Consider the following 25,401-nt stretch of genomic DNA (forward strand, 5'->3'; position numbering starts at 1 on the left):
TTGCTAAGCCATAGCGTATTTGTTACAAGCCATGTGTGAGTCTAGAGAGAAAGTTATAACTGAAAATATTTTCATGCTATTCAGAGAACATGTCAGCACTGAAAATGGACACAACTGGCATTAACCTGTAATGCTTTAAATGTTTTAATACTTAGATTAGTGTCTAAAAATGTAAGTGCATGATAAATATTGGGATACTATTTAATATATTTGGCAACATTCCAGCTCCATGGCTTTGTCATTTCCTAATATCATTGATCATTGTCTGTCAATGACAGCTGCAGTCGGCATAAAGATTTGTTATTCAGATGTTATCAATATCTAAATAGATCGTCCAGCCCTCATGAACATATATAGTTTATGCCTTGTGGCCATACTTTTGAAGCAGTGTGTATTTTAAAGTGCATTACTGTCACCTCTATTATTAATAAACAAGGTGTTTGTGGTAATCAACATTATGCCACAAACACTGCTGATTGAGCTTATCTTGTATTGAACCGCGGATCAATACTTTACGGCTCCGTTACCTTTGTCATTGCACAGCAAAATTGCATGGGGGAAATAGTCATCTCAGTTTATTTTCACTGTTTAGGGTAGTGTTGTCAAAAATACCAAGTCGGTAGTCAAACCAAAAATTATTTACGATACCAGAATTTCTGGAGGTACCGGGGTATCGAGTACCTGGTCTACCCAGTACCCATACAGAGTCGGGAACTTTCGAACGCTCACACCAAGAAAAAAGATGACGACAAGCAAAGCTGCTGCTGCAGAGTCTCAACTGAATCTTGTCGAAAAAAAAGTGGAAAAAGCCAGGTTTGGAAATTCATAGGTTAGGGAAACATCATAGAGCAGCAAAAACCTATTTGTTAACGCTGCTTTCGCAATTTTCTGACGAGAGGAGGAAACACATCAAACTTAATAAAGCACATGAAAGACAGTCACCCGAATTTATTCAAGCAACTAAAGCATATTATCTTTTGCATTAGGGCTGAAACGTTTAGTCGACATTATCGACATCGGCGAAAATACAAAATTGACGAGTAAAATGTTCGTTGTTGAATAGTCGTTTGATCTCATTTAACGTAACATGAAATCACAATAAACTGTAACAATGACGCGCGAGAGCACAAGTTCACAAGTTCACGCCTGATGGAGGAAGAATTACACAGATCAGTCCAGATGCACTCGAAACTTTCACAGTTGATTTTATGTAGATCCCAAAGTATTAGGGAATTATGAAAAAAAAAAGTACATTCAGAAGCATGTACCATTGTGGAATAAGCAGAGGCGGAGCTCTTTAAAGGAAACATGGGGGCGTTACATCTTAAATGCAGTAAAATGTAATGTGTTATAGCTTTATTAAAGTTCAAATAATACAGAAGCAGCTCATGTTAATCACTATAAACTCAGAAACTGGCATTTCTCTGTGTGGTCGGTGCCTCTTCAATGAGTTGTGCGAATGTCCCGAACTGAGGGGGAGAGATTGAAACTGTACCAGGCTGAGAGAGACTCTGCCTCGGGGACATCATCCCTCGAGCAAGCACATCCCTTGATCGCGGATGCTTCATGCAGCTAGATTAGAACTTATTTAATCATAATATGTATGTGTATATATATATATATATATATATATATATATATATATATATATATATATATATATATATATGTGTGTGTGTGTATATATATATATATATATATATATATATATATATATATATATATATATATATATATGTGTGTGTGTATATATATATATATATATATGTGTGTATATATATATATTTATTATATATATCCATCCACATGCATTTCTTATCATGAAGAAAAATTGCAAAATGCAGCTTTATTAATAAGAGAGCACTTTGCACATTAGTTTGGAAATCGTTTTTTATTCATTTTATTGTATGCTTGTTTATTTAGGATTTGATTTTTAGTACTTGGTAAACATTTAAATTAAAAGTTGAAGCAAATCTTATATAAGTGTTCAAAAATACTTTAAGCATACATTGTACGGTTTTGTTATCATTAAAAAAATTATACATTTAAATTAAAGTGTTGCTCAATGGCATATTTCTGTTCTTAGTTCTGCTGCTAATGTTTTGTAGACTTTGTTAATAAAAGAGTGTTGTTTAGTAACCCGTTTTTGTGTTTTGCTATGGTACCGAAAATGGTATCGAGTACCGTGAAATTTCACTGGTATTGGTACCGACTACTGAAATTTTGGTACCGTGACAACACTAGTTTAGGGTGTACAATTTTGGTCTTGCTACCCAGTAAACACATAAAATCACCCTTCTGTGAGTAAACCCCAATGGTTTTAATGTGTCAATTTTAAGCGCTGCTTGTGTCGAGAGCTTGACGCAAGTAAAAATCAAAAAAAAGACTTAAGGTGTTTATGACATAAAGCTTTGACCTGTTTTTTTTTTTTTTTTTAAAGAAAATAGACATTGTTTGCTGTTTGATGAAATTAATAATATAATACACTGAACAATGCTGTATTTTTCAATGGTTAAGCTCATTGTTGAATAGACTTTTTTTAAAGCAAGGACAAATTTGGTATCACTGCAGTCGGATCACTGTCTCAAAGGACAAGAATTCAGTTATAAATGCCCATTCTTTCAGTGTGTCCTATTTTTCTAAGGGTAGAAGAATTGGATTCAAGAACAATGTCTTCTGGGAAAGAAAAGAGGTGGTGGCACATGACAAGCCAAAAGAGAACACCTACATACATTCAACACATCCCATACTGACAAACACAACCAGGGGGTTCAGTACAATTTTGGGTCGACCTAAAGGTACCAAAAAAAAATCAATAATGGGGCTAAATATCAGTAAAAGCCTGGCAACTTAGCAAACAAGGAAATTAGATATTTTGGTTCCATCCTTTATAGGAGACAACATCTTTGACCTCTAGAAGAGAAAATACATCAGAGATACATCCACAACTCCTGAAAGCGTCTAACTGGATGAATGAATGTCAAAATAAATAAGATAATTTTTTACACACGCCGCACTTCAAGCAGAAAATCACACTTCTAATTTTACAAATCTGCAGTGACAGCGTTTTTTAGGATAGCCAAAGTGAATGGATAAGTAACCATTTGATGTGTTATGGCTCAACCAAACCAATTTTCTACCACTTCTAGTTCTTGAAGCTCAAAGTTTTTGCGTACAATCAAAAATTCCAAATATAACTGATTTGACTGTGCGTATTCACAGCTGGTTGCCGCATGCGCACTACGACGGCTATGCGACACTGGACTACTTCTGTGTCTTTAAATTCCTTCAGACATTAGCTATACAAATGTAGCAGGTAACTCCTGACCTCCTCACACACGCTCTTGACATGCACATACACGGTTGTGGTTTCCAGCTTTGTCTCCGGTTGTTTACTGGCGATAACATTTTCTAGCACTTCTTTGAGACCGCAATGTCTCAACAGTGAGTTGCCACCTTGTGGGCCCACTAATTAGTGTGAGTTGTAAGTTCGAATCCAGGGCATGCTGAGTGACTCCAGTCAGGTTTCCCAAGCAAACATTTGGCCCGGGTGCTAGGGTGGGTAGAGTCACATTTTGTTAACCTCCTTGTGGTCACTTTAATGTGGTTCTCGATCTCAGTGGGGCACGTGGTGGAGAAAAGCGTGAGCTTCGACACGCACTAGGTCTCCGCGGTAACACTCAGCAAGCCTTGTAATAAGATGCATGGATTGACTGTCTCAGACACGGAGACATCTGAGATTCATGCTCCGCAACCCAGATTGAGGCGAGTCACTATGTCACCACAAGGATTTAGCGCGCTGGGAATTAGGCATGCCAAATTGGGGACAAAAGGTGAGGAATAACAAAACAACAATGTTTAAAATATATGTTTTTTTTTTTTACTTATTCTCAAATGGCGATTCTCATTCCAGTAATGGATTATTTTAACTGTATTACAGTATAAGAAATGAGGCAACGATTTTTTTTATTAAATTATTATAAAGGAAATACAAGAAAAACTCCCACGATATACACTTAATTTAAATAGCTTTTATTTTGCATATTAAAATTAGTATTTTTTTTGTCAATACAGTAATACGTTTTTTTTACTATGCTGAATTGTGATGAAAGGCACATAGACTCGTGCATTTAATTCAAAGCCACTTGAAGAAGTGCGATAGCTCTGTGAATCACAAAAGGCTGTATTTAATAAGGAAATATATAAAATGTATGCGCAGCTCCAGCGCATCAGTGAATAGCACTGCTCTGTTTATAGACACATTCTAGGCTATTTTTAGCCTTCACGCAGGTGCACAATATTTGAGCACTACTCACGAACAACATCTCAGATGTAGATGCTCAAAAGTTCGGTTCACTTATAATATGCATTTAGGACGGCACCAGAAGTGAATTTTTACCAGAATTTGAATAAGAAGCGAATCAAACTACTGTGAACTTGCCTACAAACAGACACACTTACAGGTCACCCAACACTATTGCGGATATATGAGCAAAATTACCTGCTCATGTAAAACCTGCAATTGGAAAAGAAGCTTGCAAATAAGGAGCTGGATTCAGCCTTGTCGCATTTGGCGGGCGCAAATTTCAAACGCTCGAATGACTTCCCAGATGTGTGAACCCATAAGCTTATGATGCCAACAAAAGTTATTTAGAGTCAGTTGGCAAACCTGGCATCCAATAAATGAAATGAGATTAGAGGTGTGGGTTAGAGCTACTTTGGCTTATAAAAAGCACTCAAACATTGAGTTTGCTATTCACAAGAAGCATCTGATGAGGTGGACCATGCCTTTAAAAAAGAAAAAAAAAAGATTTCAGAAAACCTACGATCAAGAATTGTTGGTTTTCATAAAGCTAAAGTTATCTCAAAGAGCTTAGATATTTATCTGTCCACAGTTAGACAAATTGTTTATAAATGTAGACAATTTAGTACTGTGGCTACTCTCCCTAGAAGTGGCATTCCAACCAAGATGAATCAAAGGGCACACCACAGAATGCTCAATGAGGTAAAAAAAAAATAAAAAGCCTATAGAGACAGCTTAAGACTTGAAGGAATCAATGGAACTTCTCTGTTCATGAGTCTACTATACAGAAAACATTAAACAGGCATGGTTTCCATGGCAGGACACAACGAAGAAAGCTGCTGCTTTCCAACAAAATCATTGCAGCACCTAAAGACCAGCTTGATACTGCACAATGCAACTAGGAAAATGTTTTGTGGACCGATGAAACAAAGGTTACATTTTTTGAGATGAAAACGCAGCACTATGTATGATGAAAAAAGGGCACCATATCCCAATATGAAATCATCCCATCATGATTTGGGGCTGCTTTGCTGCTTCGGGGCATGGAACATTTCCTATCATCGAGGGAAAAGTGAATTCCCAAGTTTATCAAGATATCCTACAATATCATGTCAGGGTGGTGGGGAGCCAGCTGAAGCCTAGTAGAAGTTGGGTGATGCAGCTGGACAATGATCCAAACCATCAAAGTAAATCCACTACAGAATGGCTAAAAAAATAACATTTACCATTTGGAGAAGCCCAGTCAGAGCCCAGACCTGAACCCAATAGAGATGCTGTGGAATGACCTAAAGAAAGCCGTTCACACCAAACATCCTAAGAATATAGCTGAGCGGAAGCAGTTCTGTAACGAAGAATGGTCCAAAATTCCTTCTGAACATTGTGCAGGTCTAATCCACAGCTACCGATAATGCTTGGTTGAGTTTATTGCTGCCAAAGGAGGATAAACCAGTTTTTAAATTCAAGGGTTCACTTATTTTTCCACAGCACTATGAATATTTAATGGGATGTGTTCAATAAAGACATTAAATATTATAATTGTTTGTGTGTTGTTAGCTTAAGCACATTGTTGTTTATCTGTACTTGTGACAATGATGAAGATGAAATCACATTTTATGACCAATTAATACAGAATAGTGTTGTCACGTTACCAAAATGTCAGTAGACGGGACCAATACCAGTGAATTTTCATGGTTCTCGATACCAGAAATATGCAAATATGATAATGTGCCATTGAACACACCAGTTTATTTATTTTAAATTATTTTAAAATAATGTAATAATTATTACGGCTGTCGATTTAATGTTTTAATTTAGTGAGATTAATTTTATTAAAAATAACGCGTTAAAAAAAATGTTACGCAATTAATCGCAACGTAATAAAGAAGATTCCTGAGAAATGCAAGCTTGTAGAACCACCTGTTTACTCCAGAGGGCAGTAAGTGAAACTTCAGCTGTGTGGCAATGCGCAGTTTATACAGTGAAGAAAACAACCATCCAGCAGACAGAGCAACACAAACATGCTTTATATTCTTGCGTTCAAAACACTTGGAGCGCAAATCCGAATAAGGGATCTCAAGATGTGTTCTAAGTATTAAACTATATTTAACTTGACACAGTGACCTAAACATTTTATGTTTATGACGCAACGCACCAGAGACACTACACAAACATGTCTGATGCAAGTGTAAATTGACGGGTCCTTAAACAAGCCCTCATAATAAATCTCCAACTGATTGACAAATTCACTTGTGAAATGGATTTCTGTGAACTGTATGCCAACGATTGACTTATGATCAATAATATGGTAGTAAAGAATACATTGTATTCTAAAGACACTTTTTGTATTCTCTTATCAATGATTAACCCTTCTGCTACAAGAATGTAATGCATTTTAATTATCTGAATAATATATATATATATATATATTTTGCTATAAGATCTGGATAAACCCTCAAGATGATCTCATCCCCTCTTCTGTCAACAAAAACCTGGTGTCATAGGGTTGTTTAAGATTCCTATAGGAACTAGTAGTGAACAATGAAAGTGAATTTGAAGCGCTGTAAATATATCAGCGCACGTTACCAAACCAAAACTAATGCAACACGTCTGTTACTCTGTGCACAAGATGAAATTCAAGGAGCGGTACAGAACCGCCTCACATGTGCTCAGAACACCGGTAGACATGAGCATCATGGACAGACTGTTTGATTAAATCACATCACAGCCCTTTGTAGTTTAATATTCACATAAGTTCATATCTTGATTAGAGCTCAACCAATATGGTATATTTGAGACTGATTTTAGAATATAGTTCATTTTTGAGCTGGATTGAAAACAGACCTTTTCTATGTGGATTTTTCACCGATTTTGCACCGATATGACTATGCAAAGGCACTCAGAAGGCTGCTTTCTTACACAAATATTTTTTATCAAAGAATATTTGAAATTATTATTATATATTTTCAACAAATTCTAGAAATGAACACTGACAAAATAAATAATAACTAAAAATACAATAAATAGGTTAAAGCATCAGTACTGTATTCAATTGCTGACCATCTAAAAATGTAAAAAGTTGGGGTTTTGTTTTAGTTGTTGTATGCACACTTTGTTTTTCAGAGGTTATTAATGAAATTGTCTAATCTTTTATTGTCAGTGTGTTGCTTGGGATTATTTAATGAAAGAAAATATCCAAGAGTTAAAGTGTATTCCTTATCTATCAATGTCATGATTATTCAAATAATAACTTGTAAAAAATAAATGTATATGAAAAACAATTTGCAAACGTGCGTAATCTGATTGAAGTATGCCCCAAAAAACAGGCTATAACAACTCATGCACCCTCATGGTCCATCGGCCTGCACTCGCTTACGTTACCAAAGTCCGGACCGCAATTTTGGACTAGGCCTCAGTTTGGCCAATTTACTTTAAAAATGCGACTCAAATCAATATGATGATACTGAAATAATATTAAACCGCAAAACGAAATACGGTAAACAAATCAGTATTGCTCAAATAAATTCTCAGAGAAAATGTTTCTCAGGTCAGCAGGTGAACTCCAGTACAGCTGCAGGCGCCACTGTATACAACCATACAAACTAGAAATATTTGCACTAACAACGATTCGAAACACACTGTTCAGAGCGAGAGAAAAGGATACACAGACATGTGAATAAATGACACAGAAAGCCGAAGTCGACAACGTGAACTTTTAGCTATATTATATATAGTGTATGCAAACGGGAAAGCCACTTTCTGGCAAAAGGGCGCTTTCGGGTGTCCATGTAAACTTAATATCTGCTGCATGCGCCATGAACACGATCTGAGGTGCGTTCAATAGCAGTGGGGCTTGCATGCGTTCCCAATATATAATAGACCACGAGTCAAAATCTCTGTGTCCCTAAACGTAGCGGTTTTAGCTGCATAAGACTGATTTCGGGGCAAGTGGTGTTCGTTCTCGGCAAAGGGAAAATACGCACAATTATTTTCCAGGACGCGTGAGAACCCTGGAAAGGAATAAATATTACATCCATTCCAGACACCTGTCTCTAAATAACTTAGTTAACACTCAGTTGTTAACATGGTTAAAATGGCTTGTTGTTTTGATATTACAGGCCAGTGGCGAACAAGTTTAGCAGCCTAAGCTACTAATCAACCCAGTAAACTTGACAAAAAACATAAAACGGAACCTACAGGACGCTAGTTTTGGTCACTGTCACTATGATCCCAGAGCGGAGTTTGATTGACAGGTCTCATGTTCACTGCAACTGCATAGCCGCCCTGTCCCACTGTTGGTTTTTTTTTCGGGCTGTTTACTCACTGTAGGTCGTCTTCAGGGTTTGTATGGGCTCCTTGTTCTGAAGTGTCCTGGACTGGTTCTTCTGGTGGGGCTTTGGTGTTGGTTTTGTTCTTCAGGATGCCTTTAATGGGTCGCGGTGCTGCCATAACCGTCAAACCCACCCTCAACTACTCTTTTACACTGTTTACGCCTCAAACAAACGGCTTAAACACACACAGGCGGGCTAAAAACAACACCTTGATCTAATTATTTATGCGCTGGTGTATTTCCCGCCTTTGATTAAAGTTAAACGGTGTTTGTGACTAAAGTTAGTGAACGTTGAACACTTGATTTATCTCACAGCTCTCGCACTTGTCCATTTCCAGCGAGGAAAGGAAATAGGGCGCCGCAGTCAGTATCGCAGTCTGGGTTATCGCGAGAACTGCAATGTTGCTATATCAACGGTACGCCGATGTGTCGCGTGAGTGGCGCCATGTTTGTTGTGGCAAAGAGGTCACGCACAGGCGGCATATTTATATTTGTGTAGGCCTACCAACGTAAACTTTATATGATCAGTTTGATGGATTTGTATGAATGCAATAAAGATACCATCATGCAAACAATGTACTTGAAATGTAGTGAAAGTAAAAAATAAAATAAAAATTTCACAAAAGCATTTAGTAAATTCATAATTGACTCACCCTTATGTCGTTCCAAACGCCTATGACTTCTTGTTATATGATAAATTTACAATTACGCATTTGGCAGACACTTTTATCTAAAGTGACAAAGCATTCAATGGATATATTTTATTACTTTATTTTGTATTATTCATGTTTGGAATGTCGTTTCAATACAATGGCAGTGGATAGTGCCACATTTTGAAGCTTAAAAAAGGACCAAAAAGTATAATGAAAGTAGTCCATATGATTCATGCATCATATTCCAAGTCTTCTGGAGGCATATAACATGGATTTCTGTTAGAATCAACCCGAAATTTAAAGGTGCACTCAGGTTTTTTTTTTTTTTTTCTAATTATAAGTTTACTTCTTTAGGACTAAACCACTCGAATTAATAGTAATTTTGAAATATGCGTAAAATCATGAGCACTCACGTGAGATAAAGACTCCAGTCACATAAAAGCTGTTTTATTCTACATGGAGAGGGTTTCCTCATGGGGGCAGCCATGTTAGAATCACATGACCTGCTGAATACTACTAGCTTAATCTCAGTAGCCGCTCTGCTGTTGGACACTTTCTGAATGTGAATAGGGAATTTCTACCAGTGGTGTCCAGTCAGCTCCTTCAGAGAATGGGTAATGTAAATGAAAACAGAAAAATTATAATTAATAATTAAATTATGAAACATTCTTTGCCCTTCCTTCATGTTTTTTATGTGCATTTAATAAATAAATAAATACATAAAAATACAGTAATGTTAAAATTCAAAACAACTTAAAACTACTGTAGACTACCTCAAAAGTTTTTGCATCATTTCATCTGTTTGACAGAGTGTAAACGGTCCGTAGCAGCCAATTCAAACACTTATTAACGTGCTCTTCCTTACTGCGTGATATTTTAAATGGTTCTGTGATTAATTTGTATTAGAAGAGTGACAGCAAATCTGACCAATCAAATGTATTATTTGGACCTTTATTATTTTGGGGGGTGGCCGTCAGGAGTCTGCACCTTTATCTTGAAGGGTTACCCACTTTTGCACTTCACGCCACTGATTTCTAAAATGGCATCGGTAACTGAAATCTATGTTTGAATGATGCTGCATCTATGCCACAAGGTATCAGTGTAAGTCCAAGGTGACTACTAGCACAACAATAACAAAAAATACTGAGTGACTTTAAGTAATTTATTTGTTAAAATTGTGATGTCCGTTGCGATTTCAATAGCACTTTGAGAGATGCTCGTTCACAGTGCAGAACATGTGCACATTAGAAGCTGGTGTTTTTAGCACAGTTGACGTCTGTATTTTCACTGTAAAAATTAGGGTTGTTTTTCATTAAATAAAAGGTTCTTTCTCACCACCATGATTTACCAACCTCAACTGATCACTTAAGGTATGCTAGTAGCATGTAGCATCCCAGCTAACACACGACGTACCAGTTACGTAATTTGTCCAGCTAACACACGACGTACCAGTTACGTAATTTGTCCGTACTTTTTGGTAATTTCATGACTTATTAACTGGTAACGTAACTACAACGTAGCAAGCCCGTAAATTCATTACCATTAAATGACCAATTCACAACGTCGCAATTACGCTCTCTTAATGTTGCAAGATAACCAAGAACGTTCCAGTTATGTAATATATTCGTATTTTTATGTACAATTGTATGACTTGCTGGCAATGAGACTGCAATGTCCCAGGCCCGTAATTTTACCACCTTTCACATAATAACTCAAGACAAATTGCATTTGTTTGTTTGTTTTTGTTGCTGTAGCAGTTTCATAACACCAAGTGTTGCACATCTGGAAGACAGTTACATTTTACAAAAAGGGGTCATATGAAATAAAATGTTAATAGTAATGTGTTTCATGCATTCTTTGTTTTGTATCCTTTTGCTTTACAGTCTCAGATGATTAATTATTTGGACATTACATTTTTGAATCCTCTGCAACAGAATACAAACCACAATTTGGGAGCCTGACATGTCAAATTCCTATGCTATGTGGAGGTTCTCTGGATAAAGACAACACACACACATATTTTAAACTTTATGAAGGCACGTTATTTAGACCAGGATACACAATTTCATCAAACAGGCTTCTTAAAGGTTGCAATATATTTATCACTTGATATGATCCACATATATTAATTTGCTACAGTTGTGTAGTGCTTTGTAGTAACTTGTAAAAAAAATGGCCAATTTAACCCTCTATTGTGATTTGTCTGACCTAAATTTAGGCAATGTATATGATCTTCACATGTAAGAGTGCCCACTGACATTTATGTGCATTCCCCCACATTGTAGAAAATTACATTCTAAAAAAGTTTACCGTAGAGTAACAGGAATATATCTTATGTACAACAATCAAAAAATTGTTGGCTACAAATAAAAACAGAGCCAAAGGTTTAGCAAGAATTAGATGACAGATCAAATTTATTTATTTGCTTGTCTCATAACAGAAACTACTAATGTAGTGTGCAGTTAACTTTGATATTAACTGTCAGGGATACAGTAGGACATTTAATGATAACAAGGCAGTAACTGTACTGTATGATATGACATTTTGAAAAGGAACCATGATGCACAAAATTGCTATGTACTCTTCAATTTTTGACATTAATTAAAGGGTAACTAAACCCTAAACCAACTTTTTTTAGTTAATGATCTGTAAGAATGGGGCTTTATTAGTACTGGTCATTGATTCAAGTAATTTTTTTGACATTTGTGTATAAAGTGTTTTAATTCTACAATATATGGTGTAAAAACGTCTGAGTGCTGCCCTCTTCAGGTTGAACGGTGGCTACTGCAGTTGAATTTTCCTATTGGCTGTTTGCGGTACTTCGTGACGTAACCGGTGACAGCTGACGTAAGCAGGTTCAAGCTCACCACGCCCTTGGTACGAGCTACCACGCCCATGGCAGTATAAAAACCATCTCGTTTCGTCAAAACCACTGTAGCGAGTCAGGAGTTGGAATTGCGAGTATTGAAAACAATCAGGATAGAGTATTTTAGCATCTATTTAGCATAGCATTTATATAGTTATTTAGATTATTTAGTGTAGTCTAGGTAGTTAATTAGCATATTTGTTAGTGTAGTATTGTTAGAAGCATAGTTATTTAGTAGCATAGTATTACGGCCAGTTAGGATATCTTCAAGTTAGCGTAGATTATCTGTATTTAGTACAGTGGTCAGGATGGTACGTGAGGTGTAGTGTTGCTGGTTGCAACAGCACTGCTGGACTGTATAGCTTTCCAGCAGACTTGGAAATTAGGCCAGTGGTTGCATGTCCTTGGCCTGGAAGACCGCGAAGTTCCCGCCTAGAGCTGTAGGAGTGTGCAAACTGAATTTTACGCTGGATTGCTTCTCCAACGCAATGGAGGTGGAAATGGGCTTCTCCAAACAGCTCAGCTGAAAAGCTTGACGCAGTGCCAAACACTGCTCCTCCTGCATGGACTCCACCACCGCAGCGGCGTCTTGAGGTGAGTGATCATATATATTTGAATCACAATTTACTGGATTTGCTGGATTTTTTCACATAGCGGCAAAATATGAATATGCCTACAGAGCGCACGCTATTGACATCAACTCGATAAAACTCATCAGATTCATGTACGTGCTTGCGACCGTGTGAGGAATAATAATAACATAATAGTAATACTCCTGGAGAAAATTACCACTCCAGTCACTCTCCATTTTAGAGTCTGACAGCAGCTGTCAATTAATCCGTCACTACGGGTCTCAGGTGCACACCCCCCCGCTCAGCCCCGCCCTCGTTTCGTCCCCTCTATCCCCGCTGGTGTCTGCCCACTTTTCCAGCATTTTTCAAATATTGCTAGTGGGTGGAGTCAGACTCTGAGCAGGGGTTTAGTTACCCTTTAAGGGATTCACTTTAATGGTTGCAGGATCCGTACGTTAATGCGCGCACGCAGCACGGTCTGCACATGCGCATGCGCATTGTCTTGTGATGTTAGAGACATAATTCGATTTAAAAAATAAAAAATAAAATACTTAAAGAAATCATTTTTTTTTTAATGTAAGTGCAAAGGAAAGCAAAATATCATAATTTCTGTTCATTAAATGAAGCAGCTTGATTACGTCGTTTAACTTTTTATTTTTTATTTTCTTTAAATAACCGTTGCCTGAGGCGCGAATTCCAACCGTGACCACTCGCTGGAAGACACAACCCGATTATGTTCGCGTTAATTAAATGGGTGGAGGATGAAAAATTCTCAATTCAGCCCACTGAACATATTAGAAAATTGTATGAGGATGAATACACACCGGGTATGGAGGAAAATGACGTTTACTTGGTGGAGTGGCGTCAAAGAGCCTAAAGGGGGGTGGGTGGCCGGCCTATGAGGCCTCCATCATCAAGATAGCAGGTGCCTACTTTTATTATCCTATTCCCAATATAATACTCTTATATTATCCTCTATTATTCTGTATACCACTTGTAGATTTATAACAAGACGTCAGTAAAATATTCATTTTGTAGTTGTGACGTACTACAACAATTAGACTTTTTCTTAGCATTATTCTACCTCCTCAAAAAGGGAAAGAACTTTAGAAATGAAACTTAAGGAAATTGAAGAACAGCTACCCAAGTCAGACACTGAAGAGAAAGAGTAAACATTCAATGAATCTCCTGGAGGCCGCAGAGATGAGAGAGGAACCAGCAGCTAAGAAGGTTAGTGTTGGTCAGAACCGTATGTGTGTTTGTGTGTGTGTACATATATATATTGCATAATTATAATTACATATAATTGTACTTGTTTACAGTCAATGATGTATGTTTAAGGTACACCTGTTGTAAGCGACATGATAGATCATGACATTCTCTTGAATAGGCTGGAGAATTATGTTGGCATTTGTGGAGTTGCATTAGCATGGTTTAGGTCATATTTAGCAGACGGCTACCACTTTGTCTATGTAAATGAGGAATTGTCAAACCAAACAAAAGTAAAATATGGAGTGCCACAGGGATCAGATGTAGGGCCTCTGCTTTTCTCCATGTATATGCTTCCCCTGGGAGATATTATCAGGAATTGTGGAATAAGTTTCCACTGTTATGCCGACGATACACAACTTTATATTTCTTCAAAACCTGATGAGATTTCACAATTCTCGAAATTTCCTTCTACTCAATTCTGATGTACTTTTATTGGACCAAAAAACAAGCCACTACAATATAATTTGACTCTCGATGGATACACTGTTACATCATCTTCAACAGCGAAGAACTTAGGTGTTATATTTGATTCCAATCTGTCCTTTGAAAATCAAATTACCAATGTTTGTAGAACAGCATTCTCCCACCTAAGAAATATTGCTAAATTAAGGCATATGCTCTCTGTTGCTGATGCCAAAAAACTAATTAATGCGTTCATGACCTCAAGACTAGATTATTATAATGTATTACTGGTATGATGTCCAGCAATATCAATAAATAAACCTCAATTGGTTCAAAATGCAGCAGCCAGAGTGCTGACGAGAACCAAGAAATATGATCATATTAGCCCCATTTTATCATTGTTACATTGGCTACCTGTTAAATTCCGTATTAATTAAAAAATTCTGATAACTACATACAAAACTTTGAATGGTCTAGCTACGCAGAACTTAAGTGACCTTCTACCACGCTATATTCCATCACGTTCATTACGATCACAAAATTCTGGCCTGTTAATAGTTCCTACAATATCAAAATCCACAAAAGGAGGTAGATCGTTTTCATATTTGGCTCCTAAACTATGGAATAGTCTCCCTAGCACTGTTCAAGATGCAGACACACTCCCTCAGTTTAAGTCTAGACTAAAGACTCATCTATTTATACAGACATACACCTAATTTATCCTCCAACGATCAATTAGGCTGTTTTAGTTGCGTCTGCCGGAACCAGAAACATTGATCATGATTTATAACTGCAATAAACTGAATGGCATCTATGCTTATATTATTTTATTTGTTTCCCTGTCTCAACCTCGGGACTCCTATCCTGAGGTCACCAGAACCGGCTGGATCCAGCACCGATCCAGCACCATTCCTGCTTCGTGTTGGACTCCACTGCTACGAGTCGCTGAATGATGATGACTAAATGCAGACAAACATCACTTCAGTCTATTATGATGGACTTCAGAGGATGAACTGATGCCAACTCCAACCATGGGATACTTTATATGCCATTGTCTGAACCTTGGATATAGGATGGACCACACCGAACCTCACCGAAATTACCGGCCAGGTTGAACTGCGTTTCACATCCCTGAACTCTGCCTGCATCACCTCGGTCTATTGATGGACTACGATCTTGAAATGGAATACATAGACTAACAATTGCCTTCAAAACCCTTATTAACAAGGATAATTGCATCTATGTGAACTTCTGCAGTTAATCCAGGATGGACTTCACAAACATTAGTCATTAATCTTACAGTTCATACAAAACCGATGTTTAAACACTGACCCTTAACACTTACTTAGTTGAATAATTTTAAACCATGACTTGAACTATATATAAGTAAAATTTACATTATATTCTTGATATAATATATTCGTGAGGAACTGGCGAACAGTGAGTCTGGTTTCTCCCACGGTTATTTTTTTCCATTAATCTACATCTTAAGGAGTTTTGTGTTCCTTGCCACAGTCGCTTTCATCTTTCTCACTGGGGTTATTAATACATTTATTATTTAATTACTTATTTTTAAACACAAATAAACAATCATATTTTATCTAATTACACAATGATGACTCATCAACAGTATAGACATTACAGTTTTACCTTCTGTTAATGCCGGATTGTCTGTAAAGCTGCTTTGAAACAATGTGTGTTGTGAAAGGCGCTATACAAATAAAATGGACTTGACTTGACACCTCACAGACCTACCAAATGATCTAAAGTTATATAATGAAAGAAAAATTCTACAGTGTGTGATAAATCAGCCTATAGAAGAGAACACAAATCTAAATAAAGAGAATGAGAGGCTGAAAAATTACAGAACGTAAGTACTGTACTAATTAAAATAAATAATAATAATAATTATTGTTATATAAATATATATATAAAATATGCATGTGTGTGTGCTTACACTAACCACAGTTTGGTCTTTCAACTGTTTTTTGTTTTGTTTTGTTTGTTTTTTTATTTTTTCAAAATATATTCACATTTAATTTTTATTTCACAGAAATATCCATCTCTCCTTCTGGCTACAGAGCACTTAGGGAGGTTAGAAGTGTTTACATAATATAAAGCACAGTTACTAATGACAATGTTTCACATTTCCTTGCCTTTTTAAACTTAAGACCTTTAGAGTTTTTTGGTTGCTCAGTAGTAATATTTCTGCCTATTTATTTCAGCCCATGAAATCAAATGCTGATGTCCCTGAAGTAAGATTTAAATCTAATTCATTAATTTGTTTGTCATTATCATTATTATTGTTGTTGTTGTTGTTTTTGGTGCAGTTAACAATAGCTTGTGGAATCTGTTGCAGATGTTCATGATGTACATTTTACATCATTAGATAAACTTATTTTGTAACAACAATTGTCCATTACTATTGCTAACATATATCCATTTACTGTATTCATTTTAGCCTTTGGAATGAAATGCAGATTTCCTTGATGCAAGTTATGCATTTTTAACTATTGTTTTTATTTTATGTTTTTAACATTCAAATATACTTGTACAAGTTAGGAACATTATTCATAGCATCATAGTGATTTGAACATGACTGTGGTAGATAAAGAATAGTTCACCTAAAATAGATATTCTCATCATTTACTCACCATTGTGTTGTTTCAAGTTTGTATGACTTTTTTTCTTCAGCATAACAGCAAGATATTTTCTGATGGAGATATGGTGAGTATATGCATATACAGTGCATCTGGAAAGTATTCACAGCACTTCATTTTTACACATTTTGTTATGTTACAGCCTTATTCCAAAATGGATTAAATTCATTATTTTTCCTCAACATTTTACAAACAATACCCCATAATGACAACGTGAAAAAAGTCTGTTTGAAATCTTTGCAAATTTACTAAAAATAAAAAACGACAAATTCACATGTACATAAGTATTCACAGCCTTTGCTCAATACTTTGTTGAAGCACCTTTGGCACCAATTACAGCCTCAAGTCTTTTTGTGTATGATGCTACAAGCTTGGCACACCTATTTTTGGGCAGTTTCTCCCATTCTTCTTTGTAGGACCTCTCAAGCTCCATCAGGTTGGATGGGGAGCGTCGGTGCACAGCCATTTTCAGATCTCTCCAGAGATGTTCAATCGGGTTCAAGTCTGGGCTCTGGCTGGGCCACTCAAGGACATTCACAGAGTTGTCCCATAGCCACTCCTTTGTAATCTTGGCTATGTGCTTAGGGTTGTTGTCCTGTTGGAAGATGAACCTTCGCCGCAGTCTGAGGTCCAGAGCGCTCTGGAGCAGGTTTTCATCAAGGATGTCTCTGTACATTGCAGCATTTATCTTTCCCACGATCCGGACTAGTCTCCCAGTTCCTACCGCTGAAAAACATCCCCACAGCATGATGCTTCACTGTAGGGATGGTATTGGCCAGGTGATGAGCGGTGCCTGGTTTCCTCCAGACATGACCCTTGCCATTCAGGTCAGAGTTCAATCTTTTTTTCATCAGACCAGAGAATTTAATTTCTCATGGTCTGAGAGTCCTTCAGTTGCCTTTTGGCAAACTCCAGGTGGGCTGTCATGTGCCTTTTACTGAGGAGTGGCTTCCGTCTGGCCACTCTACCATACAGGCCTGATTGGTGGAGTGCTCAGAGATGGTTTTTCTTCTGGAAGGGTCTCCTCTCACAACAGAGAAACACTGGAGCTCTGTCAGAGTGACCATCGGGTTCTTGGTCACCTCCCTGACTAAGGCCCTTCTCCCACGAACGCTCAGTTTGGCGGGGCGGCCACCTCTAGGAAGAGTCCTGGTGGTTCCAAACTTCTTCCATTTATGGATGATGGAGGCCACTGTGCTCATTGGGATCTTCAATGCTGCAGAAATGTTTCTGTACCTCAATACAATCCTGTCCCGGAGGTCTGCAAACAATTCCTTGGACTTCATGTTTTGGTTTGTGCTCTGACATGCACTGTTAATAGACAGGTGTGTGCGGGACCTTATATAGACAGGTGTGTGCCTTTCCAAATCATGTTCAATCAACTGAATTTACCACAGGTGCACTCCAATCAAGTTGTAGAAACAGCTCACGCATGATCAGTGGAAACAGGAAGCACCTGAGCTCAATTTTGAGTGTCATGGCAAAGGCTGTGAATACTTATGCACATGTGATTGTGTTTTTTATTTTTAATAAATTTGCAAAGATTTCAAGCAAACTTCTTTCATGTTGTCATTATGGGGTATTGTTTGTAAAATGTTGAGGAAAATAATGAATTTAATCCATTTTGTAATAAGGCTGTAACGAAACAAAATGTGGAAAAAGTGAAGCGCTGTGAATACTTTCCGGATGCACTGTAGACATACAGTCCTAGTGCTTAACACATGCACAGAGCACTAGGTAGAACCAGGAAGTTATTTAATTAATCATGTGTAAAGCAGTTCAATTATATGCGATATAAACAATATTTTAATGACTAACTAAAACAAAAGACAAACACACATGACGGACATGTCCGTAAACAATCTCTCTATCGTCGCACCACCGCCCGCAATCGGCCTTTATCCCTCTCGGAGGCTTAATTAGCCTGATAAGGGACCGGGTGTGTATAATCATTACCCGGCCCCGCCCTCTGCCCTGTCACATCATGATCATGAAGTTGATTGCTGATGTCAAGATTTATAGTAGAGGTATAATTTGGAGAAATGTTTTGGTCTGTTATCACCCAAAATCAAGAAGACATTTGCTTCAGAACACATTTATTAAACTACTGGAGTCTTATGGTTACAATTAAGCTTTTTCTGTCTTTTTCAGAACATGAAACTCCTAGTCACTTGCATTTTATGGGTGTATTCACATCACATCTCCATCAAAATATAAGTCACATGACTTACAAGCAGTAATGTTTAGATAGTTGTGCAAAGTTCTGATATTCTGATACTTCTACACAGATTTTATTATGCTCAGTGTTATGTGTATTGTTTTTAATCTATCAATATTCTGCTTCACAGGTGCCAAAGGCTCCATCCAAGGCTTCTCTGTCTGGTTCTGCCAAAGTAAGTATTTTGTTTTCACCTTGCAAAAATACATGGTGCAGTTACATTAGTGTCATTGCTTTGTTAATTCTTAATAAAGTGTGTAAATGTTTGTAGGTAAGCTCTTCCTTTCCATTATAATTGACCAGCAACACTCTGTCTGTAATAACATTGTTGACTTTTTTGTTGTTGTAATTTTTACTTTTATTAGCTTTGCAGTGATGCTAATTATGTAAGTACTTTTTGCTGAGGATTTAGGTCTGTACATACAGATTTGTTATGCATTTCTGTGATGGGTGAAATGGCTGAATAAAAACTTAAATGAGATTTAAATAATTTATTTCAAAATAATGTATACTGTAAATCTCTTTTTATGTGATCAAAACCACAGGTGGAGTTAGCACATGGCACAGGTATAACAATTCTAAAGTATCAGTGAACTTCTGCCCTGCACACACAAACAGCCACTTCAATGGTACATGTTCTTTTTATGGCCTCCTTCCCACTGAAGATTTGGAAGGTAAACAGTTTCAAAGGCCAGGTCATATTCTAGTAGTTTAAAAAAGCTAATTCTACCTCTCCTTCATTATTTTCTTTACTGTCCAAAACATACCCATACAAATATCTTTCAAATCCAGCATGCCTATAGTTATTTTTCTTCAGTTCCACAGTTAAGGTGAACAAAAATATTTGGAAATTTAAAACTAGTTTGAAGACAATGGTGCATGCCCTCTGTACCCTATTCAAATGTTCATGTATCGTGTATTGTCTTTTGTAGGAGGAATGAGTAAAACTGACTGTGGTGCAGAGAGAAGGAATGCCCTTGACAAGGACACCATGGCAGCAATATATGGTAAGTCAAGAGTTGCTGTGCGTCTGAAATCACATACTGTTTGAGTAGGTACTACATTTGTATTTTAATTTACTTCACAACCATTAAAAAAGTATGTTCTATATGAATTAAATTTTGATTTTTTTTTTTCAAAAACTATGAATTCGGACATACTACCATGTTGGCATACTGTTTTTCGAATACTGCATAGTAGAGAAGTATTTGATTTTGGATACAGAGTTGGTGAAAGGAAATTTCACTAGAAAAATTCAGTTAAAGGGTTAGTTCAAACAAAAAATGAAAACAATTTTATAATTTACTCACCCTCATGTTGTTCCAAACCTGTAAGACTTTAGTTCATCTTCAAAAACACAAATTAAGATTTATTTTTTATGAATTAACTTTTTGAAGCGTTAAATTGGCGTGGACTGTCAATGGAGGGACAGAAATCTCTCAAATTTCATTGAAATATCTTAATTTGTGTTTTGAAAATGAAAAAAGTTTTTTGGGTTTGGAACAACATGAGGACGTGTAATTAATGACAGAATTTTCATTTTTGGGTGAACCATCCCTTTAAAATATAGCTGTGATTTTTGTCTCTTACAGTGGCAGTGAAGAAGTTTCCCAATGTGTCCAGAGAAGCTTTTGGGGTTTGCAGTGAATTCTAAGATGGGGAACTGAGATGGTTTTTAAAAAAAAAAAAAAAAAAGTACATTTTTAGAAATGTAAAGTATGTTCCTTGCTTGATTTTTATCATATAAAAGATTTTCATTATATAAAGATTTTCTTCAATATGTTACGTGTGTGTATTGGTTTGTGCAAAAAATAAATAGCTAATGAAAACTTTCCTAACTTATAAAAAAACGTTTCCTGCTCGCAGTGGACATATCACAGAGCTGCCACGTGACGCAAGCACAATGGCACGTTCACACATTAATTCAGAAGCGTGTGCTTTGTTTACAACAGAGGAACGAATGTCACGTGAGAGTTAGGTAATTTCAAACAGCGCTGCCTAGTTATAAACTTTTTAATTATCAATTTATTTCTTACACAAACCTATCGATTTACTTCAGAAGACATTAGTTGATCAACTGGAGTTGTGTGAATTACTTTTATGCTGCCTAAATATGCCTTTTATACCTTCAAACAGCCAGCAGCCTGATGGCACCCATTCACATGCATTGTACAGACAAACAGAGCTGAAATGTGCTTATAAACATCTTCACTTCGGTTCTGCTGAAGAAGGAAAGTCATTCACATCTGGAATGTGGCCCATGAGAGAATTTACATTTTTGGGTTAACTAATCCTTTATGTGCCAATGTAACATCATAGTAGCAACTGGATTACAATGCAATATACAAATATGCCTATGAATAGCAACATGAAGTGCTCAGAAGCTTCAGGTTTAACTTTAGCTTGATTGAGATGATCTTGAAACCAGCTAAGAAAGACTGACTCAACAGATCCCACAGATTCACTACAGAAGATTTGTACAGATCACACAGATTGTGGTGAGGTCATCTCAGATTGATGGTGTCTGCAAGACTGTGCAGAATCCCTTACATCTGTAAAACGAGTGCTATCTGCATAGAATAATCAATTAAATCAAAGGCCTTGGGCAAACAAGACAAGTCTACCACAATATTGGAAAACCGTGTTATTGTGATACTGTAGCAGACCCCTTTCAGATTTACTCGCCCCATAAACAGTACCCCATAAGTTTCCATACAATGCATAAATATGAATACAGCCATAAACATGAAAGTGAGGAATCTAGAGTACCGATGCAATGAAAGAGATTTTGAGATTGTTTTGTTATTATTAATCCTGTTCCTTATTGTTTCGAAATGTCAGAATTGATCTGCTGTCATGCTCCAAATGAATATTCCATTGGTTTCAGTTCAATTTCTGGTTAATAAATCACATTTCACAACACACTTATGGAATTTGCTCATCAAAATATCCTATCAATTCCAACAGTAGTGCAGACTTAATATTTTTCAAGCCGCCTATTCACCTAAAGAAAACACCAGCAATTTACAGTGGACGTAATATCTTGATATCATGCACACTTCACCATACAGTTATCATTGGACATGATATTTAATAAATAGCTTAATACATTTTTCTCCACCACCTTTGAAAGTGTAGGACCACCCCTGCATGTCTAAACTCCTTTAATAATCAAAACTGATATAATTTCATCACAGAGGATTTTAAGGATGTTTAGATATTTTTACTGAAAATAATGAACTGATTTAAAAAAGTTTTTTTATGCAGTGTGAGAGCTTCAGATGTAGCTGATGTATTGCTGAGCATTGCAATACGTTAGTAGAAACACTCTTCATCCCTTTTAGTGGCATTATGTCAGAGCCATGAGAGAAGACACCAAGCCCAACACCAGAACCAGGAGACAGAACTTAGTGGAAACTGCAAAGGATTGTAGCTCCAATAGGCAGTCAGTGTAAGGCTCAATACAGGCTGCATAAGCCATAGCATGAGCTATGTAACTTTGCTCCTGGACTCCGTGGAAGAGGTGGGACATTTGACCTTTGGCAAAAATGGCAACATCTTCAGAACCATGAGTTTCTGATTCGAGAGGTACAGCAGCCTGCTGAAGATATTCATCATCACCTAGGAGGAAGAACAATGATAAATGAGTTGAAATAGCAAATATTACCATGCATTGTGAATGGCCGATCATTATGAAATATGGCATCCATCCACTTAAAGGTTGCCAAAATTAGACTGAATACCAAATTTAGTGAGAAGCGGGCACAAGATTGTGCTATAATAAGCTAATGTAATCTATTGTTAATAACTTCAGAACCATAAGGGCTAGAATACAAATCAGTTTCCTCTGAATCCTTCACTGCTCCTACATGATTTGATTATATATTTACATTTCAGCAAAAAACAAAAAACAATCTACAACTTTTTTTAAATACTTTTTCGAACTCATTGTAGGATGTTTGTTATTTTTATTGTTCAGAAGATATGAGCCAATACATTTTTGGGTGTGGCCCATAATGAATAATTGACCTGTATCTTGTGTGATATTTAGACTTAACAAAACTTGATAAACATGGGCAAAGGGACATTCTGAGGTCACATGCCAGATTTGATCCACTTTCAATGCTAGGTGTGCTATATCTTAAGAACATCCTAATTGTGTAACTGCAATCAGAACTAAAAGCAGTTGAAATTTGACACCAAATCCACAGCATCCACAGGATCTTTTCTGTCACAGGTCATGTTCTCTTCACATATGCTATGACTTAGATCATTTCCACTTCTGACTATATTAATAATTATTGTTTTCAGGTTTGGTCAGACAAACAGATTGTGCTTCCCCAAACACACACCACTGGTTCAGCCAATGTTGCTGTCAAGATGCTCAATCAAACAGAGCAAAGTCTTGAAAGCATCACAGAGCAAGGATAGGAGAAAATATTTTTAAATTATACATATTACATTAAGATTAAGGTCGTGTGACCTAAACGTTGCAATACTCCAATACTGTTTGTAAGCAGCAGCTCTCTGAAGGATTTTATTCTTGTTTATTTACACAGAACACATAAAGAGAATTTTTGAAGAATGTTCACACTGTTATTTTCCAAACAATCAAAGTAAATGGGGACTGAGGCTGTCAAGCTCCAAGAATAAACAAATAGCAGCAAAAAAGTAGTCTCAAATGATATTTGAGAACTGCAGTAGCAAGGAAGATTTTCAGAGAAATAATGATTTAAATTTCTCACACAGTGCTACTGTATGACTGCAGAGGATCAGCACAAATATAGTGCACAAGTTATATGGACCAATTTTATACTTTTATGGTACTTTTTTTGTTACTTTGGAGCTTGACAGCCATAGTCATGTTCGCCTTCATTGTATGGAAAACAACAGTATGAACATACTACGAAACATCTTTTTTTTGTGTTCCATGGAAGAAAGTCAGACTGGTCTGGATGACAGAATGCTCACACTTGAGTCCTATTTAGAGCAGAATTATTTCCTTAATAAATAGATCGCAATGTGAGAGAAAGGTTTGTTTCATAATCTTGCTGTATCCTACATGTCCACAAGATGGGGTGTCTGTATTTTCAAAACACACAGCTTGTGCCATGCCTTTAAAAATGCTATTTGCACCCAAGGGGATTACAGTTAAACTCATAAAACTTACTTGAGACGGTCTCATTCACGTCAGGGCGAGCTCCATTCACAATCTGGTATCCTGGACCATTGCCATAAAGTGCATTAGTAAATTGCTTACCATCCAAACCTTTTGAATAGGAAGTGCCTAAAAGACACAAGAAATTAGTCATTATTAAGCCATATATTCCTTATGTTCCATTACTAAATGAGGGCAACTTCTCACTTCCTGAAACCTTGAAAAATGTTATTAAATCTTTAAACTATTGTAGCACTCTTTAAATGATGGAGGACAGGAAACAGGTCTTCGGGGCACGGTAAGATTTTAATTCTCTTTTTTTTTAATGACAGTATTTGCAATCATGTAGAACACAGCAGGGACTTCAAACGCTGAGTTTGTTGTTCCGTCTCCTCCTCCTCTGTGGCTGCTGGCTTTTTAAACCGCTCTCCTCACTCTACTGCAATTAGAGACAGGTGTTAGACATAATTTAGCCCAGGTGTGAGCGCCCTTACCGCTTTTCTCTCTCGGACGGGCGCTTGACCACGCCCCCGCTGCCACAACTATGTTTTTGTCGATGTTGAAACATTTAGTATCACATCTCCAGAAATACAAATCTTCTCTTGGCCTTGGTCAACCTTCTAGTGGATTTTGGTCAATCTGTAATGGTGTGGGTTCTTTAAATTGTATGTGATTGTAATGATATTTCAAAGATTTTAGAGAAGAAAACAAAAAAACAAAAACAAAAAAACAAGTTAGGTAGGTCTTCAAACTGTTGCTCTGCTGCCCCGTCGAAGAACAAGTCCACTATAGACCTTATTCACGGTAGCACCATTTTTTATGTTTAATGGGAATGACAGTGGGGCTGTGAGGGATAGACTTACATCTCTTCAATGGCATGAATGGTATAAAGCTGTTAAAAGCTCCTTGATCACATCTGATTTTCCACAATGCATGTTGTCTGGAGTTTTCTGTCTACTGAATGTTCTTG

At 36.9% G+C, this 25,401-nt stretch overlaps 1 protein-coding gene and 1 pseudogene across 1 annotated transcript in view; both read right to left on the reverse strand.

Moving 5' to 3' along the window:
- ppp1r2 (protein phosphatase 1, regulatory (inhibitor) subunit 2) overlaps window positions 1-8,981 on the reverse strand; it is a 40,282-nt gene extending 31,301 nt beyond the window's left edge. Inside the window, exon 1 of the mRNA XM_052124561.1 lies at window positions 8,625-8,981. Coding sequence (XP_051980521.1) covers window positions 8,625-8,749 — 125 coding nt within the window. The 5' untranslated portion in view covers window positions 8,750-8,981. The remainder of the gene's footprint in view (window positions 1-8,624) is intronic.
- A 13,641-nt stretch (window positions 8,982-22,622) lies between these two features.
- Window positions 22,623-25,401, reverse strand: part of LOC127640957 (intestinal-type alkaline phosphatase-like) — a 29,449-nt pseudogene continuing 26,670 nt past the window's right edge.

The sequence above is a fragment of the Xyrauchen texanus genome, chromosome 50 (assembly GCF_025860055.1).
Source record: "Xyrauchen texanus isolate HMW12.3.18 chromosome 50, RBS_HiC_50CHRs, whole genome shotgun sequence".
In the NCBI taxonomy this organism is placed as follows: Eukaryota; Metazoa; Chordata; class Actinopteri; order Cypriniformes; family Catostomidae; genus Xyrauchen; species Xyrauchen texanus.